Raw genomic sequence first — 25,393 nt, 5'->3', positions numbered from 1 at the left:
AGCCTGCCTGGAAGAGCCGAGAGGAGAGCTGAGCCTGCCTGGAAGAGCCAAGAGAAGAGCCGAGCCTGCCTGGAAGAGCCAAGAGGAGAGCCGAGCCTGCCTGGAAGAGCCGAGAAGCAGCAGCTGCTCCTCCTCCAGCCAGGTGGCGAGAGTCAGCGCGCATGCGCAGCCACCCCCCGGTCAATGGTGTCCCGCTTTGCCATCGCTGACATCTGGTCACTTTACCTAAAGTCCCTCTTCCTCCTTTGACTTTCCATGTAACCACCACCACTGCTGCTCTCCAACTTCCATATGACCCAAATACTGGGGAATGTTAATAAAATGTCTAAAGCTCATGGGTCGGTTGTAGAAGAAGTAATGAATGTCAGGGTTCCAAGTAACACTCCCAATGAAAGAAGACTCAGAGGCTAGAAGTTCCTCGAAGTTCCACTATATTAGAGAAGTTATATTGGCACAGCTGGGAAAACCTGAATCTGAAAGCTTCCAGGTTTTTTCCACCCAAAAGAAAGTCCAAGTCCCTGCCCCAGTACCCATATGTCTATCACATGGTCCAATCAATGCACTGTCCCAACTGGAGATGCCTCCCAGTCACATCACTCCAGGTGCAGGGCAGGATGTCCTTGACTCTCAGAGAAAAGAATGTTATTTATTTATTTATTTTAGTTTGTCAAGCATGTATGAGAAAACAAGTATAAGTATGAACATAACATATAAACGTATAAATATAAACAGGTATAAGTATATACCAGTAGTGGGTTTCTGAGCATGTGTAGAGACATCCAGGTGGAGTCTCCTGCTACTGCTATTGGTTCACCCAAACTGAGGTGAATTGGTAGCAACCCACCACTGGTATATACGTAAGAAATGAGTACGAATAAATGGGAACAGTAGGACAGGGATGGTAGGCACGCTGGTGCGCTTATGCATGCCCCTTTACAGACCTCTTAGAAAACTGTCCATGATAGACAGTTGAAGGTTAAAGTTTTTTTGGGGGGGGGGTTGAGGTTGTAACAATATAGTCAGGTAGTGCATTCCAGGCATTGATCACTCTGTTGCTGAAGTCGTATTTTCTGCAATTGAGTTTGGAGCGGTTTACTTTGAGTTTGTATCTATTGTTTGCCCGTGTATTATTGCAGTTGAAGCTGAAGAAGTCATTGACAGGTATGACGTTGTAGCAGACAATTTTGTTACTAAGCTTAGGTCAGACCGTAGGCGGCATAGTTCTAGCTTGTCCAGGTTCAAAATTTCAAGCTTGGTGGCATACGGCATAAATAAATAAAGCATAAATAAATAAGGCATAAATAATAATGTTATTATGGCTAGATATCTCCTCAATTCCATACAGAAGATTCTCTTTACCACTCACACTGCCTCATCCAGCAGGAAAAGGGTTAGAAGAGAGTCCTATACTGGGAAGCAAGGAAGAAAGGCCCTTCACACACTCAAATTGTTTAAACACCCCCACAACTTCTGTTGAGTTATAGATGATAATATTCATCTGCTAAAAATATCTGTAAAGTGTTAGCACAAAACAGCAGGGCTAACAGGAAGGACTGCAATGTATAAGGCATTTTCCATTAAAAAGAGATACTGTTTGAATTTACACCTTATTTATACATCTTATTTGGTACTTGATTTGGTTTTCACTTTTGTGCCATTTGGGAACCTAGCAAATTGTAACTTATTCAAGAAATTTAATAAACAGAGGCTTAAGGTAGCACATAAACTCAACTTCTGCTTGTCATTTGAAGACTTCTGTCCTTTTTTTTACTAGGGCTTCTGGTGGAACGCAGTGGTGGGTTTCAAATTTTTTTTACTACCAGTTCTTTGGGTGTGGCTTGGTGGGCGTGGCAGAGGAACGATACTGCAAAATCCCCATTTCCTCCCAATCAGCTGGGACTTGGGAGGCAGAGAATAGATAGGGGCGGGGCCAGTCAGAATTTTTACTACTGATTCTCTGAACTCCTCAAAATTTCCACTACCGGTTCTCCAGAACTGGTTAGAACCTGCTGAAACCCACCTCTGATCTGGACTATTATCAGAAACAACATGACAAACAAGCCTAGGAATCAGTGAATGACTAAAGAGCCTCAAATATTTTTCACCGGCACTTTTCTGACAATATTCACTTGGCCTCATTTCTCTTAGGAAGTACGTCAAGAACTACTTAAAGAAGTAAATGAAACCATCATTCATTCCACTAATTCTAACCTTGATGCTCTCAAAATGTGTTGGATCACCACTTAAACCAAGTGGACTGTGGAAGTTAAGAGTCCAAATGGTTGAAAAAACTTGGCTCATATCATGTCCATGTTTTATTTAGGATACCCTTTAATATTAAACTTAAAACACTGGCTTTGTATCAGAGGATTGGATGACAAATCCTGGATTTTTCACTACCACAAAAAGAAACTCATTGTTTCTTTCCAAGCCAATACATTTAGTTATTATCTAATAAACGCAAACAGAATGTCCACGAATGAACTGCTGATTCTGAATGACAGGTGCCCAGCTCCCCTCATTCAGCATACCAACACAACTCAGCCAGTAGAAAAAAATTTGGCAGAAAGAAAATGGATAGTTTAGTGTGAATGTATTCTGGAAGATCTTGTTTTCTCTGGCAAAAAAAAAAATCTTCTGAAAGAAAAACAGAACTGAAAGTGAATTGGTAGCTGCTTTGCACTAGGCTTCTGCACGTAACTCTCAGGTTTTAAAATATTTGTATGGAAAATGTTTTACAAATGTGTTTCTCTTCTTAAATTTGACTGACTTGGCAATTCCTCAGTATTAGTTTATGCTGAAATGCATTTTTTTAAAAAAAAGCCTGATATGGACTTCTAAAGCCCATCTAATTTCTAAGGTTTTTAGCGTACAGAAAAGACTGTGGTTAATAGCCACTTCTGACTTAAAAAAGAAAAATCAGTCCATTCATCTTCTTTGTAGATTTAAAGTAGATAGCTAGGTTTTTAAAGTCTGGTGTAATTACCAGTCTGCTATGTTTTATATAACTCTAATAACTCTTCTCAACTAATGATCTTGAAACTAATCCAAATTCAATCAAATGTTCTTTCATTATTTGAAAATAACACAAATGTGATATAAATGTTGTCTTCTTCCTGTTGTGATATCAGTTGGAGATAAACACCATATTTAAAACTTGAAATGACATTCTTACAAAATTATTTAATTAGTACATTTTATAAAATAGATCCATCCTTTGCACCAATTTGGCTATACTTTAATAATAAGCCTATGTAGAGAGTATTCTTAGCTTGGAACAATTTTGAGGAGTAATGCAGTTTTCAAGAACAAGTAAGGAACACTCCATGGAATCTCATGCTATCTTCATCTCAAATCATTGTTATTCAGATCTACATTCCCTTGAGTTGGAAATCTGGTCTGCTTAAACTTGCTGCCAAGAATGTGGGGAGCAAAGAATAAAGTTGAAAGAAGAGGAAACGAACAAAGAGAAATTACAAAAGGGGGAATTTAAATAGGGGAGCAACATAAAAAGAAAGCCATTCCCAGAACATGTTGTTTTGTGAAATGCATTTATTGCCATGAGATCTGTGCCAACATTTATTTTTCTGAACTGACCTAAATAAAATCTACTTCTGCAGGAGCAGAAAGCAATTCAACTTTGCTGTAAACATTCTAGCCCTGTGATGTGGTAAGCCTCATATTTATTCATATTTTAGAGAAGAATGCTGAATTTTCTTCAAGCAGGCGATCATTGGTTTATGATCATAGTTGTTGATGAAGATGAATGTTGAGTAAAAATTTCCCAAACTTGAGTAAAAAATTCACAAAGATTTAAAGAAATTTAAAACTTCTTCTGAAACTGTTATTGTGTTCAACCTTATCAATATCCTAGTTGGCCATCATGTTCTAGCTAAGTAAGATAAAGTCACCTGAAAATTTTCGGAAGCTGCAAATTGAAGCTAAGCGATATTAAACAAAACTTCTCATTTCTGAAAACTGTTGTAATGTCAGAAAACTGTACAGAATATCCTTGTAGGAGTGTGAATCACTTTGGTAAAGATGGACAACCTGCAGCCTTTGAGTCACATGAGATTCTAAGTTTAATTCCAGTCTTTCATTGCAAAGGAGCTATTTATAGTAGACTACTTGCAAGAGATAGATGATCTTCCTCCAGAAATCTCAAGGCAGACGAAACAAGGAGAGAAAAAAAAGATGCTTCAAATAGAAAAATGGAAATTGCCTCCATTGTTTTTTCTTTAACTCCTGAAACCCAAACAAATTTCTTCCATGAAAGAACATAAGCATCATTAGAATAAGTTCTCTTTTAGGATCATATCTGGATTACATTAATTTGACATGATTTTGGAAATAAGTATATCTTATTATTATAATTATTATATTATAATTATTATTATAATATTATTATAATTCCCTCAACACTGTCAAACTATTTACTAAATCTGCACTATTAATCTTCTCATCGTTCCCATCACCCACCCACTTCCACTTATAACTGTATGACTGTAACTTTCTGGCTGGTATCCTTATGATCTATATTGATATTGTTTCCTGATTGCTTATTTGTACCCTATGACTATCATTAAGTGTTGTATCATTAAGTGTTAAATTTGTACCCTATGACTATCATTAAGTGTTGTAAGTGTTGTACCTTGATGAAGGTATCTTTTTTTTAATGTATACTGAGAGTCTATGCACCAAGACAAATTCCTTGTGTGTCCAATCACACTTGGCCAATAAAATTCTATTCTATTCTATTCTATTCTATTCTATTCTATTCTATTCTATTCTATTCTATTCTATTCTATTCTATTCTATTCTATTCTAAGTATCCAAGAAAAGCAGCCATTATTATCCGAATAGCTTAAGCAACCTTTATTTATTTTATATACAACTTGTAAACTTATTAGGCATGAAAACCATTTACAATGATTACCTTTCATCAATTCGCAAATTTACAAAAAAAAAAGAGAATAAAATTATGTACTATCTCATTCAGAACCATTCCAGATTTTCACTATGTTAGAAATCACCACTCTAAATTTGATGTGCTTTCTAAATCAGAAAATGTGTCCAGAATGAGAGGCAGAGGCTACAGTTGTATCTTTGGCTTCATTTTATACAGGTAAGGAACATTTCATTTTAGTTGGATTGAGCAGACAGGTTAGGGATAGAACATGCCAAGCACAAAAGAATAAGAACTGAGTAACTCAAGGAACTGTGGTAAATTACTGCTGCTGAAACCCAGCTGCTGTTGGAGAACAGTTTCTGGCAGCTGTTGAGTATTGATGGTTGCCAAGATTAACCTTGGCTCCCCAAAATATTAGACAGGCTTGAAGAAGAATATTAACTGGTAAGAAAAATAACAGTTCCATCATCCACCCCACCCCCGAAAGATGAAGAAGGCTAAAGAAGGCATGGAAGGAAGTCTTTTAAGACAGAATGTGGAGGCCAAGAAGCTCTTGGGAAATGGGAGTATTGTATTGGGTCTCAGGGATTGATGGATGGGAGGATTAAGTAGAGATGATTAAACAGAGGGTGAAAGCTATTGCCCAGGAACCTTCACCCAGACTTGGCTAGCGAACTAATTTTAAACTTTCCTGGTCAAGGAACATTCCTGACTTGTAACTTGTCTCCTGATTACAATCCAGCTCAATCCCTGCAATGCTCTCTATCAGGGGTCTCCAACCTTGGCAACTATAAAACTTGCGGACTTCAACTCCCAGCAAAGCTCGGTGAGGAATTCTGGGAGCTGAAGTCTGCCAGTCTTAAAGTCGCCACGGTTGGAGACCCCTGCTCTATATGTAGGGCTGCAATTGAGATATGACATGGAAGCTACAGTGGGTTAGTTACACTTAATTACGACTAGGCATCCATGGGTCAATCCAGTCAGGTAGGAATAACAACAATTTTGAAGTCATCTCCTTAGTTGAATTAGGCTCTGTGGCTCAATTCAAACTGTTGATTGTTACCTTGAAAGCTCTTCATGGCCCAGAGAATGCTCACAGTAGATGCTCTCTTCTGGTTTGGTCATCTAGAACAGGGGTCTCCAACCTTGGCAGCTTTAAGCCTGGCAGATTTCAAAGCAGCTTTGCTGGCTGGGGAATTCTGGGAGCTGAAGTCCGCCAGTCTTAAAGTTGCCATGGTTGGAGACCCCTTTTCTATATGTAGGGCTGCAATTGGGAGATGACATGGAAGCTACAGTGGGTTAGTTACACTTAATTGCGACTAGCCAATCCATGGGTCAATCCAGTCAGGTATGAATAACAACAATTTTGAAGTCATCTCCTTAATTGAATTAGGCTCTGTGGCTCAATTCATTTGACGGTTACCTTGAAAGCTCTCCTAGAGAATGCTCACCTAGAGAATGCTCACGGCAAATGTGCTCTTCTGGTTTGGTCATCTAGACCAAACCAGAATCCATTTAATCCATTTAAGCCTGGTGGACTTCAAGGCAGCTTTGCTGTCTGGGGAATTCTGGGAGTTGAAGTCCTCCAGGCTTAAAGCTGCCAAGGTTGGAGACCCCTGATCTAGAAAGTGCTTAATGTCATCACTTCAGAACGCTCATGAGGGATGGGCTGGGTGACTTGCTAGCCCCTTGTTATGAGGTGTCTTTCCTTGGAGGTACAAGCTCCCTCTAAAGGCATTTCAAATGATAGTCAAAGCACTATTATTCCAGGTTAGTTGAATTGAATTACACTATGATGTATTAGATTTTTACTGATTATTTTTATTACCCATATGTGCTTTCATGTATTATCTTTTCTTGAGTTTAGTTATCTTTTTATCAGAAAATGTTTAGACTAGAGCAGGCTATACATGTTGTAAAATGAGTAAATCAATAGGTCTACAATGTACTGAAAGAACCCTTTGGCAGATTCACTGAAAATCAGACAAGACCCTTCAAAACAAAGTCGGTAAATCCTACAGGGAGAAAGGTTTGGGTTTTAGGTCATAGATTCTGCTGTGTGGCTTGAGATTTGTATTCAGAATTTTCCCCCTTCATTCACCTTGCAGTCTGACATGGAGCAGTGATCAATCATATTTAGGTTGAGGTAGCATCATTCTTGAATCTCATGCCTCCAGCACTGTAAATAACTGCTTGTTTCCTGGACTGTCCATGCTACGTAATTAGCTATCATTCATAAACTGTATTATTTGTCCATAATTTATTTAACAACGCTTAATCAATTAATCTTATTTGCTAGATTCATCCAAGATGCTGACCACTAATTACATGAAGGATTTATACAACACACTAAATTGAAATACAATTAGCTACTTTGTGTTTCAGCATGTTGTATACGCACAGCCCTTTTCTGAATTCCTGATTTGAGTATTGGTTAGCATGGTAGCCACATGTGTTTTCATCCCACAAACCTTTGTTCTTATTCATATTAAAGTAAGGCAAATTTGTGCTTGTATTTGACAAAATGCAACTCTTATTAGAATGAGCTGTAAGAAGTGAAAGAAGAATTCTTTTGTATAATCAACAGTCATGTTCTCCCCCCTCCCCACAGAATTCATTAATTTCAAAGAAATAAAGATAATTATTAAGATACAAGAATAAATTCAAGTGAGATAGAGCTGAAGTGTGTGGGACAATAGGGTTTGGGATCAGTGGTGGGATTCAAATAATTTAACAACTCTGTCCTAATGTCTGTTCTCTGCCCTAATGACCAGCTATAGGCTTGACTGGGTGGTCATGTGACTGGGTGGTCATGGCCAACTCAATGTTACTCGTGTCAAGGGGTATCTCGCTTCACCCGGCTTTCCTTTGGCCCTCCCCTCCCAGCCCTTTCTCACCTTGTCCCTAATTAAGGCTAAGGGGGAAGATCCCAAATGGTGGAGAAGTGCCTGGAAGCGATGCGGATGCTCAGTTGCTTTTACCCTTTGAGATAATGAATTTCGATTGGTCGCTGGACAATCCCACACTCCGGTCAGGCACTGCTTGTACAGAGGGCAGTTGCACCAAACTGATCACTCATGCCCGCTCAGGTAGCTCAAATCCGCCGCCTTCTCCCTCCTCCTCTTCCAGATCAGTTCAGTGTGCATTGCTTATCTTATACATAGGATTGTTTGGAAGAGAGGCTGTGCTTGAAAAGACGTGATGACAGGTCACTCTATTTTGGTGAAGATAGAGGTGTTGATTGGGCTTATTTCCTAGTATGGAAGCCTTCCATGTTGTGCTTATTTTGAAGTGGCTGGGAGGAGAGGGGCAAGGCATGCTATTCAGCCAATTCGCTGAATTGCATAAAAAGTTAACTACCAGTTCTATCGAATTTCTTAAGTTAGAAACAATGCTAAAAAATAGGTCAGTCACAATTACCGTAAGTTTAGTCTTCCATGCTTTTGGACCCATGCTGGAGCCCAACCTCAGGGACCTTCTCTCTCACCAGAATGTGCGCCCAAAGTGTGCCTGAGTTTTAAAACTTGGAAGACTAAACCTACAATCCTGGTGACCAACCCAGATTAGATACTGCAACATTATCCTGGGACACATATATTTGCCTTCATTTATGAAATATAGGACACCTTATTATGAAACATTAATTTAAGAACTTAAAAATGCTTAAAATGCATTCTAAACAAATTGAAGTGACATTATCTGATCCTGCAGCAATAAATACAAGGATGGCAAAGAATTGTGCAGATAATGAAATGGATCTTAGTAAGCAATATTGTAAAACAACTTATATTTGGAGTAACTGATATCAAACAAGGAATGTATACAATTAAAAATATGAAGAATTTATATACGAAATAAATAAATGTTAAAGGTGTATTTAAAGATGTATTTAATATTTAAAGGTGTATTTAATAAAGATGCATTTAAAGATGTAATTAAAGATGTATATAAAGATGTGTTCAAATTGTTGTCAAAATTATGAAGGTTGAGGTGTACAATGAAGAATTGTTTGTCTTATAGTTGATATTACAATAGTGAAGCTAGGTATTTTATTATCTAGTAAACTATTTACTATTTATTTTTATTTTTAGTGTGCTTTTATCTACAATTCTGGCCAATAATAAAAAAAAATCAGTAGGAAAATCAGTAGTTGGAGTATATATTATTTCCAAGCACTATCTGTCCAGACAGAAATGAGCTTTTCAGGTAGATAAGCTAATGCTGAACCATTGCATACATTTATCTGAGAACCCACATATTGATTCTACTTTAATATTTCCTTATTTGATTGATAATAAAAAAAACTTATCTCAGATTTATAAATCCAGCTTTTAACTGCTGTTCCCTGGAATGTAGAAAAATGCATTTGCAGCAGTGGAATAAATACAATAAAACACAATTGTTTTAATACCTCTTAATTATATTGCATTATGTTCTAGAATTTTCTAATATGAAATTATTGTTGCCAGGCATTACAGTGCAATATGTTATTTCCTAAATTTTAGGCACTTACATTTATGAAAATTTTAACAAATCAAAAGCTTCTCCATTTAAAAAAATATACTTCTTTTTCATAAGTTATAGGTAAGGCTGATTATGCATTACATCAAATTGGAAAGCCTCATATGGTGCAGTATAGTTAAACATTAAATAATCCAGGTAATAAAAGCCATAAACCTGCAGCCTCTCCGTAGCAGGAATTTCTGACAAATATTTCCTTACAACTTCTGAATTGGTTCTTTTGTCTGTGGAGTGTCTGTCTTTGAAATGAGGGAAAAGGAGCTCATCTGGAGCATTTATTAGTTTCAAAAAGTAATTGGCGTCTTTTTCCAGAGTTTCAAATTTGCCAATAAAATTATAATCGATATCACAAGGATAACAAAGTTTGTTGATTTGCTCCCAATGTGTATCCATACTTAGTGGCCGATAGGGATCTAATAGATATTGTATAAATTCTTTAAACTTCACTCCTGAGCCAGTTGTCAATGCCTTTTTATCTGCATTAGGTCTGTATTTCTTAATAATTGCCTTCCCAAATACAGGATGATAATAAATGTTTGGATGTTCAAACTTATCCCGAAAAGCAGATACCAACCTTTCCATTGGATCACGGACAAATATAATTTTGGTATATGTTTTTAAACGCTTTTGTATCTCTTTTATATTATAACTATCTAGTTTCTTCAGATGATCTCCATAGTGTACGCTATTATGGGAAATATTAGCAGCAGATTTTGCGAGACCACCAAGTATCATCAGAATCCTTTTCCAGTTGGAACAACCCGCTTTAGGAACCTCACAATACAAGAGCTTGTATTTATCTTCCACATATATTCTAGAGACCATGTGCACAAGTGGAATTTGGGTTCTGTTACCATATTTTTGGCAAATATCACGAAGTAAATATTTCCGCCTCTCTTGTATCTCATTGGTGGCTTTCCAGTTATTCTTCCTATTAAAGAATTTAGTTAAATAATGCTTATTGGAGGAAAAATTCATTTCTCTGAGCTGTTTAAGAACCTTCTGTGGGTCTTCAGAAAAATTAGTAGTCAAAGAATCTTCTGTTCTGTTCTCAAAATGATTGGGCTCCTGATAACCTTCACCCTCAATCAAAGCTTTACTCTCTTTGTGAAAATACTTTCCTGCAATCCAATTTTCTCTTGTTTTTTCAGATTCCTCAGTAGAGTAGCTTCCAAAATCCTGTTAAAACAGAAGAAAATGATATAGGGTAAAGCCTAATATTCAAAAGAGGGATAAAAGTGATATATTTTGCTTTGTATTGGTTTATTTCAAAGGACATTTCTAACAAAAATAGGGAAGGAGAATGAGAGAACATTTTCTTCCAATTTCAACACCTTCAGATACATTAATGATATTCTGTGCCTTCTTAATAATTACAAAAGCATTTTATCTAATGTTGAGGTTGTAAATTTTCTGGATATATCAGAAATTGAATTAAATTTAATGTTTTATGAATAAGTAACAAGTTGTATGGAAATATAAAAATAGGACTGTTGAAATATTTGAGGATAATTATCCCTAGGGAAATATCTTCTTTGTTAAATCGGAATCTTTAAAACTGTATAGCATAAATTAGTGATTATATTAATAGATGGCTGAAAATATGTACAAACTATCATAAAGAATTATCAGAGCAAGTTGTTGTCATGGCTAAAAGAATGGCTAAGATCTCCAAATACTGTTGTAAAATGTCAGCATTGGAAGGACCTATCTTATTTTATTTATTTATTTAAAACATTTATATAGCCAGCCATCTTATATTGGGCTTTATAGATACTTATGGTACAGGTATAAAAAAGGACCAAAAAAAGAACATATTGTAAGATAATTTTTTGTAAAAGGATGGAAGTTTATGAGAAAAAGTATTAAGTCTAACAATCTCACCACTAGTCTCTCCTTTAAATGCTTTTCATGTCAGAGACAACCACAGTAAGAAAAGAAAAGTAAAATTATAAATGCAAATATGGTTCATTCAGACTTAATGAACAAACCAAACATACACCAGGAACTTGGTGAACTTCCCTTCCTTCCTTCCTTCCTTCCTTCCTTCCTTCCTTCCTTCCTTCCTTCCTTCCTTCCTTCCTTCCTTCCTTCCTTCCTTCCTTCCTTCCTTCCTTCCTTCCCAATTAATTCAAAGTTTAATTCCTTACTGACATTAAAATAATTTCATGTACTTTGATATTTATGGTTAATTTCTCATCAAAGATATACTGAGCATTAAATTAATTAATTAATCTTAATAATTCCTTTATCTATTCCTTACTTGAGGCAAAAATACAGGTAGTCCTCAATGGTCATAAAGCAGATCAGCATGTGATGACTTGTTTTTACAACCTTTCTTATGGCAGTTGTGAAGCAAATGCCGTGTCATAAACCAACCACCAGGATTGCTAAGCAACCACTACAGCTGGTAAGCTTTGGGATGTTTTTGCTGAAAACCAGAAGTAAATACTGGTTTTCAGCAAACAACAACAACATTATAAATCATGGTTATGTAACCATGAGATACTCCAAACAGCCATAAATGCTGGCCAGTTGCCAAGCACCCAAAATGTGGTCATGTGACTATTGGGGGGGTGGGGGTGGACAGTGTTGGAAATTTGGAACTGGGTAGTTTACAACATAACTTCAAATAGTTGCTAAGCAACATGTTGTAAATTGGGGACTATTTGTAATCCGTTTTGAAGAGTTTTCTGTCATTTGTATTATTATTTATAATATAGTTTTTTTTAAAATTCTGAAATCATATTTCACAGGGAATTCTTAAAAGGGTTTAAAAGGGTTTAATTGTTAAAAATAGTTTTTAAAACTTGATTTTTAGTATAAAAAATACAGATCCCAAAATGATGACCAATATGTTTATTTGTAACAAATAAAACCAACAACATATATTCAATAAACAAAACAAAAACTCCAGTATGCTAATAACTATAAGCAGCTTAAAATCAAGGATACGTGAAAGTATCTAAGCAGTTTGGTAAGCTGAACAGCAATGGTTTAACTGAAGATTTGGCTGATCAATTATATCTTAGGTTGGTTCAGTTTCTTAAATGTATTGGTATAAGCTGCATTGGATCAGGGAGAGAAATATAAAACAGGCCACTTGTATCAAGAATTTGGTTTTATATCCTGATGTAAGAGACCACTGACAAATGCAGCCTTCTCAGATATATTAGGGACCAGATATGCCATTAGTTCCTAAACCATCTATCATAGGTTCTATATATTATTTATTAATTCCCTGCCTTTTTTATTATTGTAACTCAAGGCAGTAAACATCTTCCTCCTCCTATTTTCCCCACAACAATAACCTTGTAAGGAGCTTTGGGCTGAGAATGACTGGGCCAAAATCACCCAAAAGCCTAAGGCGATTCTAGAACTTACGATCTTCCCGGTTTTTAGCCTGCATCATAAAGATTGCCTTGAATTTGATTCAGGAACCAAAAAGAATGGTTCCTTCAAAACAAGTTATTATCTTCATAATTGGTTAGCCTCGTAGTAACTAGATGGTACAGTTCACATTAACCATAGTTTCCATGATTAGTCCTATTATGCACACATTACAAAATCTATTCATTGCATGAATTTCTATGGTTAATTTATTCCTGGCTACATCTAGTAAAAGAGCCAGAGAGTCTATTTCAATCTTCATCCGAGGCTGTGGATCTTGGAGTACCTCCAGTAAAAAGAGTCACAGCATGCATCCATGGTTTCAACAGTCCATTTTGGAGTAGTTCCCCCCCCCAAAAAAACCATATAATTCTGTTGGACAACTATTAAAGGAAATAATAATAAACAGGTGCTTTTGCTACATAAAAACAGGCATGATGTTACCTGTTTTTGATCATCTTAGTGCTGGATTTCTGCTACCTGCTCTCCAGTCTGTTTGGTTGCCTAGAGGTCTTCATTGGTTAATAAGATAAATTATAAATATCTAGATGCAGATTCCTGTGTTATTTCTTCTCTTATAAAAGGTGGAATGCATAGATTTTATTAACTATGCAATATATCTAAATATATCTTAAAATGGTCAAAATACCTGATTAATCCTCTGCAGTTGCATTTTTTCTTCAGATCCTGAAAGAAAGAAAAAAGTTTTTATTTCAGAGAAAGTGGTCATAGCAGTTTCAAAACAAGGTTGAGGGGGAAAAACAGTTTTTAAGAGTGTTTGAATCACTCCTGTTGGCTTTTATAAAACAACTTTTAGGAGTGTTGAAATAATGATTTGTCCCATTTACAATAGGTGAACTACTGCTTGTTCAAACTATTTATCTTCATTCTGTAAGATAGCCATCATCAAAAATATCTCACAACAGGTCAAACAGTAATACACCACTACAATGTTAAATAATTCAGATTTTATAGTTCAGATTTTATAACATAGTGAATTAATCTTTCACACATGACCCTAATTTTAATCAGTCTGTTTATTTTAGTAGTGGATGTTTCAAATACAGAAACTTTTCCAATCTCACCAGTGTATGATCCAAAATGAATTCTGGGAATATTTTTGTGCCATAATTGTAGGAGAAGCACTGGCATAGCCAGGGAAAGTACTTAAATGAGGCAGTTTAGAAGTGTTCCATTGCCACAAGTGAATTCAGTCCAACCTCCTTTGATTGCTGCCGACACTTATCTAGCTTTAAACAGGTGCTGTCAGTCTGAAAAGATTCCTGTCCATAAGCTTTAGCAAAAAGTCAGTTAATTGACTTTTTGGAGACCTGATTTTTTGCATCTCACAATAATACAGCTTTGCCATACTAAAGGATTAACAAGGACAGGGTTGTCAAACTTGATTCATTGAGGGCCGCATCAGGGTTGTGTTTGACCTTGGGGGGGGGGCGGGGGTAGGCATGGCCAGGGTGGGTGTGGTCAGCTCAACATTACTTGTGTTGGGGGTGCCTGTGGGGGCCCAAGCGCTCTGCCAGTGAAAACAGGCTCCCAAACTCCATTTTTGGCTGCAGTGGCCCCTGCAACCCTCTGCCAGTGAAAACAGAGCTCAGGAGGGCCGCATGCAGCCTTCCCGAGCTCCATTTTCACTGGCAGAGGCACCGCAAGCCAGTCCTTCGCTGTTTCCAGGGTGGCTCCGCGGGTCAGATCAAAGCACCCTTTGGGCTGGATCTGTACCCAGGCCTTGAGTTTGACACCCCTGAACTAGGAGAAAAGATTATTGAACAGTCCTATAATCATCATATTTATATTGCAATTGTGTCAAATCCAACACATAATTTAACTATTACAAAAAAAGAATATGACTTTTAACAAATAAATAATTAAAGAAGGAATGTATGACCACTGGAACCAATCTACACTGCCTAATTATAAAATTTTTGATATGTAACTAAAGAGTTTGCATCTCTACAAAAGCATCTTATACTTCCAAAATAAAGAAAATAGAGCAGGTTCACTTAGAAAAAAAAAGATCATAAAAGGCTAGAATTATTCCAATAACCTCCTAACAGCTGTATAATTTAAAATGATATAAAAGAAAACAAAATTTAAAAAAAACAAAAGGGGCTATCCTTTATTTTTTGAGTTCACAATGTTATCTTCATTACTAACAAGTTTTCATATTGTCTGTGGAAATTCTTCATCAATCACAAATTCTGGACTAAATATATGTGAATCACATTCCCTTTGCAGCTTGACAGTGTCGTAATTTGTGGAGCTCACAAGACGGCTGTGGAACTATATGAGGCAGTGTTAAATCATCAAACAAATATTCTTTTTTGTTTCTATTCAAACAATGAATGTTGAAGATTTCCCATCATCTTTGCAGAAATGCAACTTTCTCTGCATAATAATAAATGAATTAACCTGATTCACATAAGCTTTAGAACAGCATATTTAATAAAGCTGTTGGTTTCCTTTGTTTGATGAGGGAATTCTATAAAAAATTCATGTTATACCTATAAAAACATGAAGTATTTTCAAAAGCTTGCATATCTAAACGAACTGTTTAGTTGAACTAAAGCACTGTAGTCAGATCTTAGGCTGCTAACATTCCCATCATAAAGATTCTTTTAGGTTTTGAATATTTTTTATTCTGAATATATTTAGGCTGATCAGGAGAGAGATCTCTATCTTGCTGGGTATTCATGATTGTAGAACAAAGGCAATCCATTCCTGCTTTGTTAAATACATTGTGGAACAACTAGTAAGAATACCAAAGTGTCCATTTATCAGTGCTCTCCAACTTTTTTAGGCTTCCTAGAAGCATTTTGAATTAGCAAAACAAGTACAAATCAAGAAACAAATTTTAACTTGCATAGTGCAGATGCTTTCAATTAGAATATTCCAGTTCAATTCCTGGGAAATAAATTTATATACACATGGAATCCACTTAATACATTGATCTAGGCTTAAGTCATTAACTTTCCAATGTTAAAGCAAGGTCCTATGCCTTATTCTGTTACTGGTTAAAAGGAACCTTAAGGTATATTAGGCTTTGTCATTGATACTCTAGAGCAGGGGTCTGCAAACTTGGCTCTTTTAAGACTTGTGGACTTCAACTCCCAGAGTTGGCTGAGGAACTCTGGGAGTTCAAGCTCACAAGTCTTAAAAGAGCCAAGTTTGCAGACCCCTGTTCTAGACAAAGGGCAGGTGATATGGCAATTGGTGGGGATAAAAGAAACTGAGAATGGGAACAGCAAATTCTATGCCATTCTCTGATGACTTAGACATGGGTGAATAATACCATAACTCAGAAGTGGGGCAAACCGTGGAAGAGGGAATGTCAACGTCTTACTGAACAAGTTGGTTCCTTTATCTGGATCTCTAGTGTTTATAGGGCTGTATCCCTATATATCCTTTTCAGTATATATATATATACATACAAACATATATATAGGTTTGCATTCTCTATTCAGGCAGAAAATTAAATGGGGACAGTCACCATCTACCATGCCACTCAGAAAATAGATGAGGAAAAGATCTTATTCATCTTGAGCTTTTAAAAATATATAATAAAAATAAAATAAATATTTATGTTCAACAAGTAAGTTGATAGAATGGGATGAAAAGTATTACGCTGGTTCAAGTAAGAAAATAACTTCCCTAATGATCTCCTAAAATAATAATCTTCCTAAAAATAAAACAAAATCAAGATTACTTATTGCTTTAGGCTATGACAGAGGATTGCCTCTTTATGGTAATTACTTCCTGCATAATAGCGTAGTATTTTGTTTTGCAGAAATGTGTTGTTGTTTTTTGCTTTGAGAAAGAAAATCAACATTATTCAGGCAGACTTTCAGTAGGCAATAGAGTTCACTGAGAACATCATTGTGAAAATTCACATCTTGAGGCTACTTTTTTTTAACCAGATAAGGCACTCTCTTTTTGGGGGTAATAAAAGATTAAGGCAAACGTATTTTAAACAACCTTTAATGATGTACAAGATGCGAGGAAAGACCAATGTTTTCAATCTCTACTTGGATCAACTCTATTTTGCTCAAAGGTTTGTGGACTTTGAATACTGATGCTTTCCTGCTTCCCACTACATTTGTTTTTAGGCTATTTTTATTCACTTTAAAGGAATTTTAATAACTTTGTGTTGACAACATAGACAGCTGGGACTAAGAATTAAAGAAAAATTCAGTTGCTGACTTAGGAAGGAAGTGACATCAATGAGTTTCAAAAGACAGCCAAGAGGGAAAATTGAGTTTGTATGTTTATGGGTCTTCCATTTTGTTGTTTTGACAGGATGCCTACAAATGCAAATTAGATGATCAACTTTATAGTATTTATATCAAACCAACAAAGAAATGATGTAACTGTACAATTAAGTTTTGATAAAAAGTCCACTGGTATAAGGTCTCGAAGGCCAAAAATAATTTATTCCTTGGCAATTATTTTTGTAAGATCCATGACTGTGACAGTACACTATCTTTTTGCAACAAAGCTGATATGGAAACCTGTATTTGTATTTGCAGGTTTGCTGATGTGATACTATTAGTACTTATATCAATATCCCTTCTTAACCTAAATAATTATCTATGTCATATATTATTAAATCTGTTCCAGAATTATAGTTTTAATATTATCACTTTGTAATTGGTTGTAAATCAATATAAACTTCAAAAAAATTTCCTCTTGTGGAAGCTTTCTGTGAGGGTTGAATGAAGAGTATTACCTCCTTTCCATAACTTAGTTTAAATAGGATATTTTAATAAATGAAACAGAAAAACAATTCTTGAAATGAGCTCTTATATTACCTGTATTGACTTCTCCATATAATCACCTGCCAAGGATGGATGAGCTTCTTAAAGCCATCACAAAAGAACTTTGTGTTTTCAATCAGTTCCTAACATTGCTTTCCATCTCTTCATTTCAGTTAAATACCATAGATGCCCATGAAAGTATTCTTTCAATTTTGAGGAAAAAGTAGAAGTCACATTGTGCCAGGTCTGAACTGTATGATAGATGGGGTAAGATTTCACAATTGCCTGATTGGTGGCTTATAAAATATAAAGCCTAGCATTTGTCATGTGGCAAAAATTCCTTCTGGTTCTTTCAAACTTTGTTTAATTGTTTCACGGTGTTGCAATATACTGTTGTGAGTTAATATTGCCAGTTGCAAGGAAATCCATGTGAATAACATCGCCCCCAAACTGTAAACATCAATTTTCATGCTAATATCTGGATTTGAAATCTTGCTCCATGGGTGAAATTTTGTGATGATATTCCATGAACCAATGCTTTAGTTCTGGGTAATAATGATCAGGCCATATTTTGTTGGCTGTCACAATGTTAAATATACCTCATCTTCACTTTTGTTAAATAACAATTTCAGGCAAATTTCAGCTCCTGAACTCTAATCTCTGCTGTCAAAATGCAAGGAATTCATCTTCCACAAATCCTCTACTATTGAAGAACATCAGTAGTGTGATCCATATGTTCCTATGAGTTTCCAAGCTTGACAGCAATTTTTATTTTAGTGATTTGTTGATTGTCCTTAATCAGTTCATCAACCTTTCTCATGTAAAACTTGTTGGTTGCTGTCACTGGACATCCTCTCATTCTTGACCACACAAATTCACCATATTTACATAGGTTACTCCAGTGGCACACAGTACAGGTAGTCTTCAACTTACAACTACAATTGAGATCAGAATTACTTTACTAAGAAAGGTGGCAGTTAAGTGAGACATGCATGATTTTATGACTTTTTTCTCATGCTTGTTAAGCAAATGACGGCATTTGTTAAGTGAATCACATGGGCATTAAGCAAATCCAGCTTCTCCATGGACTTTTCTTGTTGGATACCCCTTGGGAAGGTTGTAAATGAATGCCAGTAGCCAAGTGCCATAATTTTGATCGCATGACCATGGGGATGCTGCAACAGTCAGGTGTAAGAACTGGTCATAAGTCACTTATTCCAGTGTTGTTGTAACTTTGAACAGTTGCTAAATGAATAGTTGCAAGTTGAGGTCTACCTGTACTTACTTGCAATCATTACCATAGACAACCTGCATTTGGCAGAGAATTTCAACTGGAAGGACTTTTCCAGCAATGAAAAAATGGTGCATTGCTTAAGCAGCACTGCTAAATATTCATTATAGATATCTATTTCATGAACAGAAGCAACACAAACTTTTCTTTCAATTTCTGCCAACTAAAAAGTGAAAGAACAGATTTTGAAGAAGATATCATGTTCTTCTAGCACAGACCTGGGCAAATTAAGGCCCGCGGGCCACATCCGGCCTTTTGTACGTCCCTGTCCGGCCCGCGTGAGGCCAATCATAAACACCATAAAATAAATTGCACTGGTTCAATAATTGTTTTTCTTATTTAACCAATAGACCACAGTTTCACATAACCTAATATACATATTTACAGAGTGCTTTATTCTTCTGATTATCAGTACCAGCTATTCAAAATATTTAATTTAAGTATTTTACAATGAAAGAAAGTTGGTGGCCCTCTGACACAATTCAGGCTTCTCATGCGGCCCCTGATAAAAATTAATTGCCCACCCCTGTTCTAGCATGTCAGTACTACCATCTTTTGGTGACTTATAACATTGAGACATTACTTTTCATTCAATCTTCCCAACTGCTGGTTTTTGCATCTACTCTAGTTTGAAAGTACTTTCTCATTAAAAACTGGTCTGAGTAGCTTGATGTATCCTAGGCGGTGGTATTACCTCATAGTTGAGAGTTGTTCGTATTTCTTTATAATATTATAAATTTGACACGGGCAAGTTGCTTAAGAATAATGCAAGCTACAGACCAGAAAATGTAAAATGAATTTCTTCCTATAAAGCAATTTTCCAGTAATAACTGGTCAGAGGGTTTTTTTCCCCCTGTCAAGATGTTTTCTAAAAATGTGTTCTTGTACATAAGGTACATCCAATTTAATCACAAACTTACCTGCAAATAACAGAAATGGGGTGACAAAATGGCTTCATAATGCATTAACAATCTCTTCTTTAGCATTTCATAATTCCAAAAAGCTGCACAGTGCCAATTTGCCAGATATTCCAGCAACATTAAACTTGAGTTGACACTGATTGAACCAAATGAAGAAGAATTGACTATATTAGAGTGTTGGACTTTTCATAGCATCTTATGTCTTAACTGGCTATTTTGGGATGACAATCTTTGATATGAAAGCAGCCTTTTAATTGTCAGATTGTAATAAGGATACAGAGCTGTTCCTAAAAGGTTAAAAAGATCTTATTTATTTATTTATTTTATTTATTATTTAAATTTGTATACCGCCCTTCTCCCGAAGGACTCAGGGCGGTTCACAGCCAGGTAAAAAATGCACAATACATTATAAATACAATTAAAAATACTAGTAAAAAACTTATTTAAATTGGCCACAATTAAAATTTAGAGATAAAACCCATTAAAAACCCATAACTTAAAAAACTAACCCAGTCCAGCACAGATAAATAAGTAAGTTTTGAGCTCGCGGCGAAAGGTTCGGAGGTCCGGAAGTTGACGAAGTCCTGGGGGGAGTTCGTTCCAGAGGGCGGGAGCCCCCACAGAGAAGGCCCTTCCCCTGGGTGTCGCCAGACGACACTGTCGCGCCGGCGGCACCCTGAGGAGTCCCTCTCTGTGAGAGCGCATGGGTCGGTGAGAGGTATTCGGTAGCAGCAGGCGGTCCCGTAAGTAACCCGGCCCTATGCCATGGAGCGCTTTAAAGACGTTCACCAACACCTTGAAGCGCACCCGGAAGGCCACAGGTAGCCAGTGCAGCCTGCGCAGGATAGGTGTCACTCGGGAGCCACGAGGGGCTCCCTCTATCACCCGCGCAGCTGCATTCTGGACCAACTGCAGCCTCTGGATGCCCTTCAAGGGAGCCCCATGTAGAGAGCATTGCAGTAGTCCAGACGAGACGTCACAAGGGCGTGAGTGACTGTGCACAAGGCATGTTTATCTTGGGAACATAAACATTTGCAAGAGTGAATGCAGCCAAATATCTTGTGCTGACCCATGTGTGCATTTTCAGTGTCTAATAAAGTCATTACAAATACTGCAATCTACACCAGGGTTAGTCAACCTTTTTATACCTACTGCCCACATTTGTATCTCTGCTAGTAGTAAAATTTTCTAACTGCCCACCGGTTCCACAGTAATGCGCCGTGTATGGTCGTCTGCACATGCCTCTTACGCATAGTGGATTGGGTTGGGGGGGTGGCGGCGACCAGCTCTGCTTGTCTGTTACAGCTAGGTGGTGGTGGCGGAGATGCGCAAGCTATTCTGGGATGAGGCTCTTTTGTTTGCGGTCGCACTATAGTGCCATTTAGTTTCACTTACATAACGTGAACTAAGGTTATGCGTGGGCGATACAAATAGTATATTTTCAGAAATTTAAATTGTCACGGGGAATTTTATCAAAACCTAATGAAAATGTTTTTAAATAATGCTATGAATTTTTTTAAAAAAGTCAATTAAATTTTAAAAAAAGGAAAGTGCTTCAGTATTGGACAAAACCCCTACCGCCAACCATGAAAGCTGGAACACCCACTAGTGGATGGTAGGGAGCAGGTTGACTACCACTGATCTAGATCAAAATAAGATGATGTTATCAGATTGCCAAAGGGGCTTTCATGTGAATAGATGTTTGGAGTACATATTTACTTTGTGAATAAAATAAGGAAAATTAAAATTAAATTTCAACCATAAGCCAACAATTACATTAGTTCTTTTTTAACTCAGTAAATTTTAAATTGAATCATTTTTAGAATAGAATAGAATAGAATAGAATAGAATTATTTATTGGTCAAGTGTGATTGGATACACAAGGAATTTGTCTTGGTGCATACGCTCTCAGTGTACATAAAAAAAAGATACATTCATCAAGAATCATAAAGTACAACACAATGATAATCATAGGGAACAAATAAGCAATCAAATCATATTAGGAAACTGAATATAAATCTTAAGGATACAAGCAACAAGTTTTTACAGTGTATTCCCAAAAGCGATCAGTAATCACTTGAGCTTTGTCAGCACAAGTTAGAAGGATAGAATCTGAGAGCACTGAAAACAGTACTTCATAAATTGTAACATTTAAGATGAAATTTGGCATTTTGGGAGTGATAAATCAGTTTTTCCATGTCTAAAAAAAAAAAAAAAAATAGCAACTACTTTCGCTAATTTAAAAGTTTCATTTTGTCTGCTACAAACTATCCGTCAGAAAAAGGCACCCAGAAAATATTAGATAAATTCTCACACATGTGTTTTCCCATTTCTTTTCACAGCAGTTGCTCTTCCCGGCTTGGAACCCTGGCTGATACAACTGGGAGGATCTCAAAGGAAGCATGATGGATTCCAGACCCAGGTAACATATCAAAAACTTCCACCTGATATTATCAGGTCAAATAAATCCTCCCTATTGCTCTCATTATAAAGGGAAAAGAAAGAAAGAGAGAGTGGACAACTTTCCTACCCAAACAATCCACTAGCAAGATTTTTACTGTAATTCATATGGTGCCATGTGGTGTAATGTGGCACATCAAATCATGTTATGTGCATGGAGACATTCTCTCACACTGATCTATGTATAGTCACAGTCTTTAAAGTAACAGTTTACGTCATGATGCTGGAAAACGGATAATAAAGCAAATATATATTCAGATATGAGTATCAACTATCTAAACTGCATTTCTTTCAGTGGACATATGTGCCAAGTGAACATCCTCATCCCTATCCTATTCTGATTAACAAACTGTGTATACCTAGAATGAGGCAAAGGATCACTTTCCTGGTTATTAGGCAGTAGTGCCATTTTCCATTTTCTTCTGTTATCTAGCCCTTTATTAATAGATTTTATCATTTCATAAAGTAACATAATTGTCTGGAAGTTGGAATTTCAGTTTAGCATTATTATACCTATATTTATGTAATTCTAATGGCATCTTTCTAGCCACATCTCTTTAAAATCTCTATACTTAATTTCATTAGCAGTAGCATGTATGATAAACATCAAGCCAATGCAACTACAGAGAAAGACTTTTTACCTGTGTATTTAATATTAGGCTATTGTAATTCTTTTTCCAGTCTACTACTATACCAATAAAACAATTGTAGCAGCATGGGTAGCAGTAAAAATCTGATAAAAGTTGCTAATTTGAATATCAAAATATTTTCTTAAATTTAAATAATGGTTTCTCATGCATCCCCCTCCCCAACTCCAATTTACACATCATTAGTCCCTGTTTAGCATTTCCAGCAGAGCCATGGGAAGCAGAAGACAAGGCCCATAATAATGGGGATAATCCATTTGCCTGGAATGGCATAAGGACTCCTGCTTTTTGTACCTTACAGCTATGATTTTATGATTCTAGGAGTCCTATTTATTTACAGCAGTATATGCAAGAAACTGCACTAAAGGTTATCTCATTTGATTTTACTGGCTATGCTTATCAAATGTCCAGTATGTCTGAAAGCAATCTGATAGGGATGTGTATAGCCGGGACCTTTGCAATTTCTGAAGGAAATGGGCATTCATTAGTTTTAGTACTGCAGTTGGGAGGACCATAGCAATAGAATTTAAAATAATAAATGGGTCTATTTCAACCACTCCTTATCTTCACTTCTTTGTTTTGGAACTTAGGAGGCAATTAACTGGGCTTGTAAGATATGGTCTCACTTATAAAGTTTTCTTCATTTTAGCTCCAATGCCTGGATTATATACATATTTTACTATATTCCACTATATTATTATATACTGAAAAGTGTGGCATCCACATCTGTTCTCTAAAGCTCTGGCCATTTTGTGGTTAGTTTTAGTTCTGTGCAATAATGTATGTATGGACTACATGTTATTCTAGACATTCAAATGCAGTAACACTCTTGGGATTTCTAAAAAACAAACAAACGAAACACCGCTGCCCCAAATTTCCCTTTTTATGCCTCTACCTATTTCAGGAAAATAGTTCTTTCTTCCTTAGACCACTAAGGCATATATTGTTCCTTTTCGGTATGAAACTAAAAGCCTGTTATAAAAATGGCACACAAACTATATCACCAATGATACAGGTAACTTTGCAATCAATCCTTGCATTTATGACCTTCGCAGGTCTGTAAAGCAAAGGAAAGCTGAAGTAAGATAATAAGCACAATTGCACTTTCACCTAGTGCAGTGATGGCTAACCTTTTCAGTGCGTGTGCGTGAATGTGCATGGCCAAACCCCCAAAATGCAATGCATGCGTGGCCCCGTGCATGCGCCCCACCTTCTGCACATGCACCCTGTCCCAGCACATGGGTGTGCACCCCCCATGTGCCCCACCCCCCACGCATGTGCACATGCCCCTGAATGCGCCCCACCCCCATCATGCACGTGCAGCCCCTGCACGCCCCAGCCCATATGCGGCAGAGACCCAATGACCCGATGGCCAGTGCTCCCACATGTGCATGTGCGGCAGAGCTGAACAGGGGTAACTGCTCGCATGCCCACAGAGAGGGTGCTGCGTGCCACCTGTGGTATGTGTGCCATAGGTTTGCCATCAGGGACCTAATATCTGCTTTGCTTAACAATTGAGTTGAAGGTCCCAGTTGTAGTTCCTAAACATGGGCTGACCGTATGTCTGTCTGTATCACTTTGATTACAGGCATTGGGACCATCCTGCAAAGGTTAATATCTGGCTGGGATACAATTTGACTAATTACTTGGATAAATCCTTAATTTGACAAACTTGTACAGGCTGGTGAGGAATTCAGCCCTAATAAGTAATTGCCAATGGTTTGAACCTTGTAAGAGGGAATAAACAAAGACCCTAACTGCCAAAGTCAGTGGAGATTTTATTGAACTGAGTGGTAAATTGCATTTGTAGGAAAAGTACAAATTGAACATAAATACTTTCCCTGATTAAGGTGGCAAGCAGAGATTAAAATATTGAAAGTACAAGCTCAGTGAAAAAAGCTGTAAACACATTTTAATTTCTACCATGCCTTTCAGTTTTTATTAATATACAATAAAGAAGCATCATCCAAGGCGTTTCATTTGTTGCGAAATACAAATGCCTAGAAAATGAAACAAGCCAGTTCCAGGCATAACTTTTAAATTATTTCTTAATACATAAATTTGAATGATGATTGTGCCAACACTACACAAAGACTTTCAGCAAATCAACTGCTGCAAGGAGATAGTGTTACCTATATTTTGCATAGCTGCATTCTGACCTTTTTGAAACACAGCTGCATTTATAGCAAATATCTCGCTAAAGGTCATTCACAAGTGGAAACATTAGTTTTGTAAATGCAGGAGATCATGGCAGTATTCTTTTACGTTTTGAAGTTCAGCGACATATATAGGAAGATCACAAGTAAAGCAAATGTATTTTTCATATGAAAAGAGAAATTATAATTTGAATTCCCACAGGAAACAATTACTTCAAGAAAGCAATTAGTTTGGGATGCTCACATTTTTCTTCTCCAGTGTTACTGATTAGCACAATGTTTCTCAACCGTGGCAACTTTAAGATGTATGAACTTCAATTCCCAGCATTC

General features: G+C 36.7%; 1 protein-coding gene across 2 annotated transcripts in view; it reads right to left on the bottom strand.

Annotated features, from left to right (window-relative positions):
* Positions 1-1,130: 1,130 nt before the first annotated feature.
* CHST9 (carbohydrate sulfotransferase 9) overlaps positions 1,131-25,393 on the bottom strand; it is a 75,378-nt gene continuing 51,115 nt past the window's right edge. For both annotated transcript variants that reach the window (XM_058177957.1, XM_058177958.1), the window contains exons 3-4: positions 13,470-13,507; positions 1,131-10,609 (exon numbers count right to left, since the gene is read on the bottom strand). In XM_058177957.1, coding sequence (XP_058033940.1) covers positions 9,488-10,609; positions 13,470-13,507 — 1,160 coding nt within the window. In that variant the 3' untranslated portion in view covers positions 1,131-9,487. The remainder of the gene's footprint in view (positions 10,610-13,469; positions 13,508-25,393) is intronic.

The sequence above is a fragment of the Ahaetulla prasina genome, chromosome 3 (assembly GCF_028640845.1).
Source record: "Ahaetulla prasina isolate Xishuangbanna chromosome 3, ASM2864084v1, whole genome shotgun sequence".
Classification (NCBI taxonomy): domain Eukaryota; kingdom Metazoa; phylum Chordata; class Lepidosauria; order Squamata; family Colubridae; genus Ahaetulla; species Ahaetulla prasina.
The sequence above is the reverse complement of the archived record's forward strand: the minus strand, read 5'-3'. Positions and strand labels throughout refer to the sequence as shown.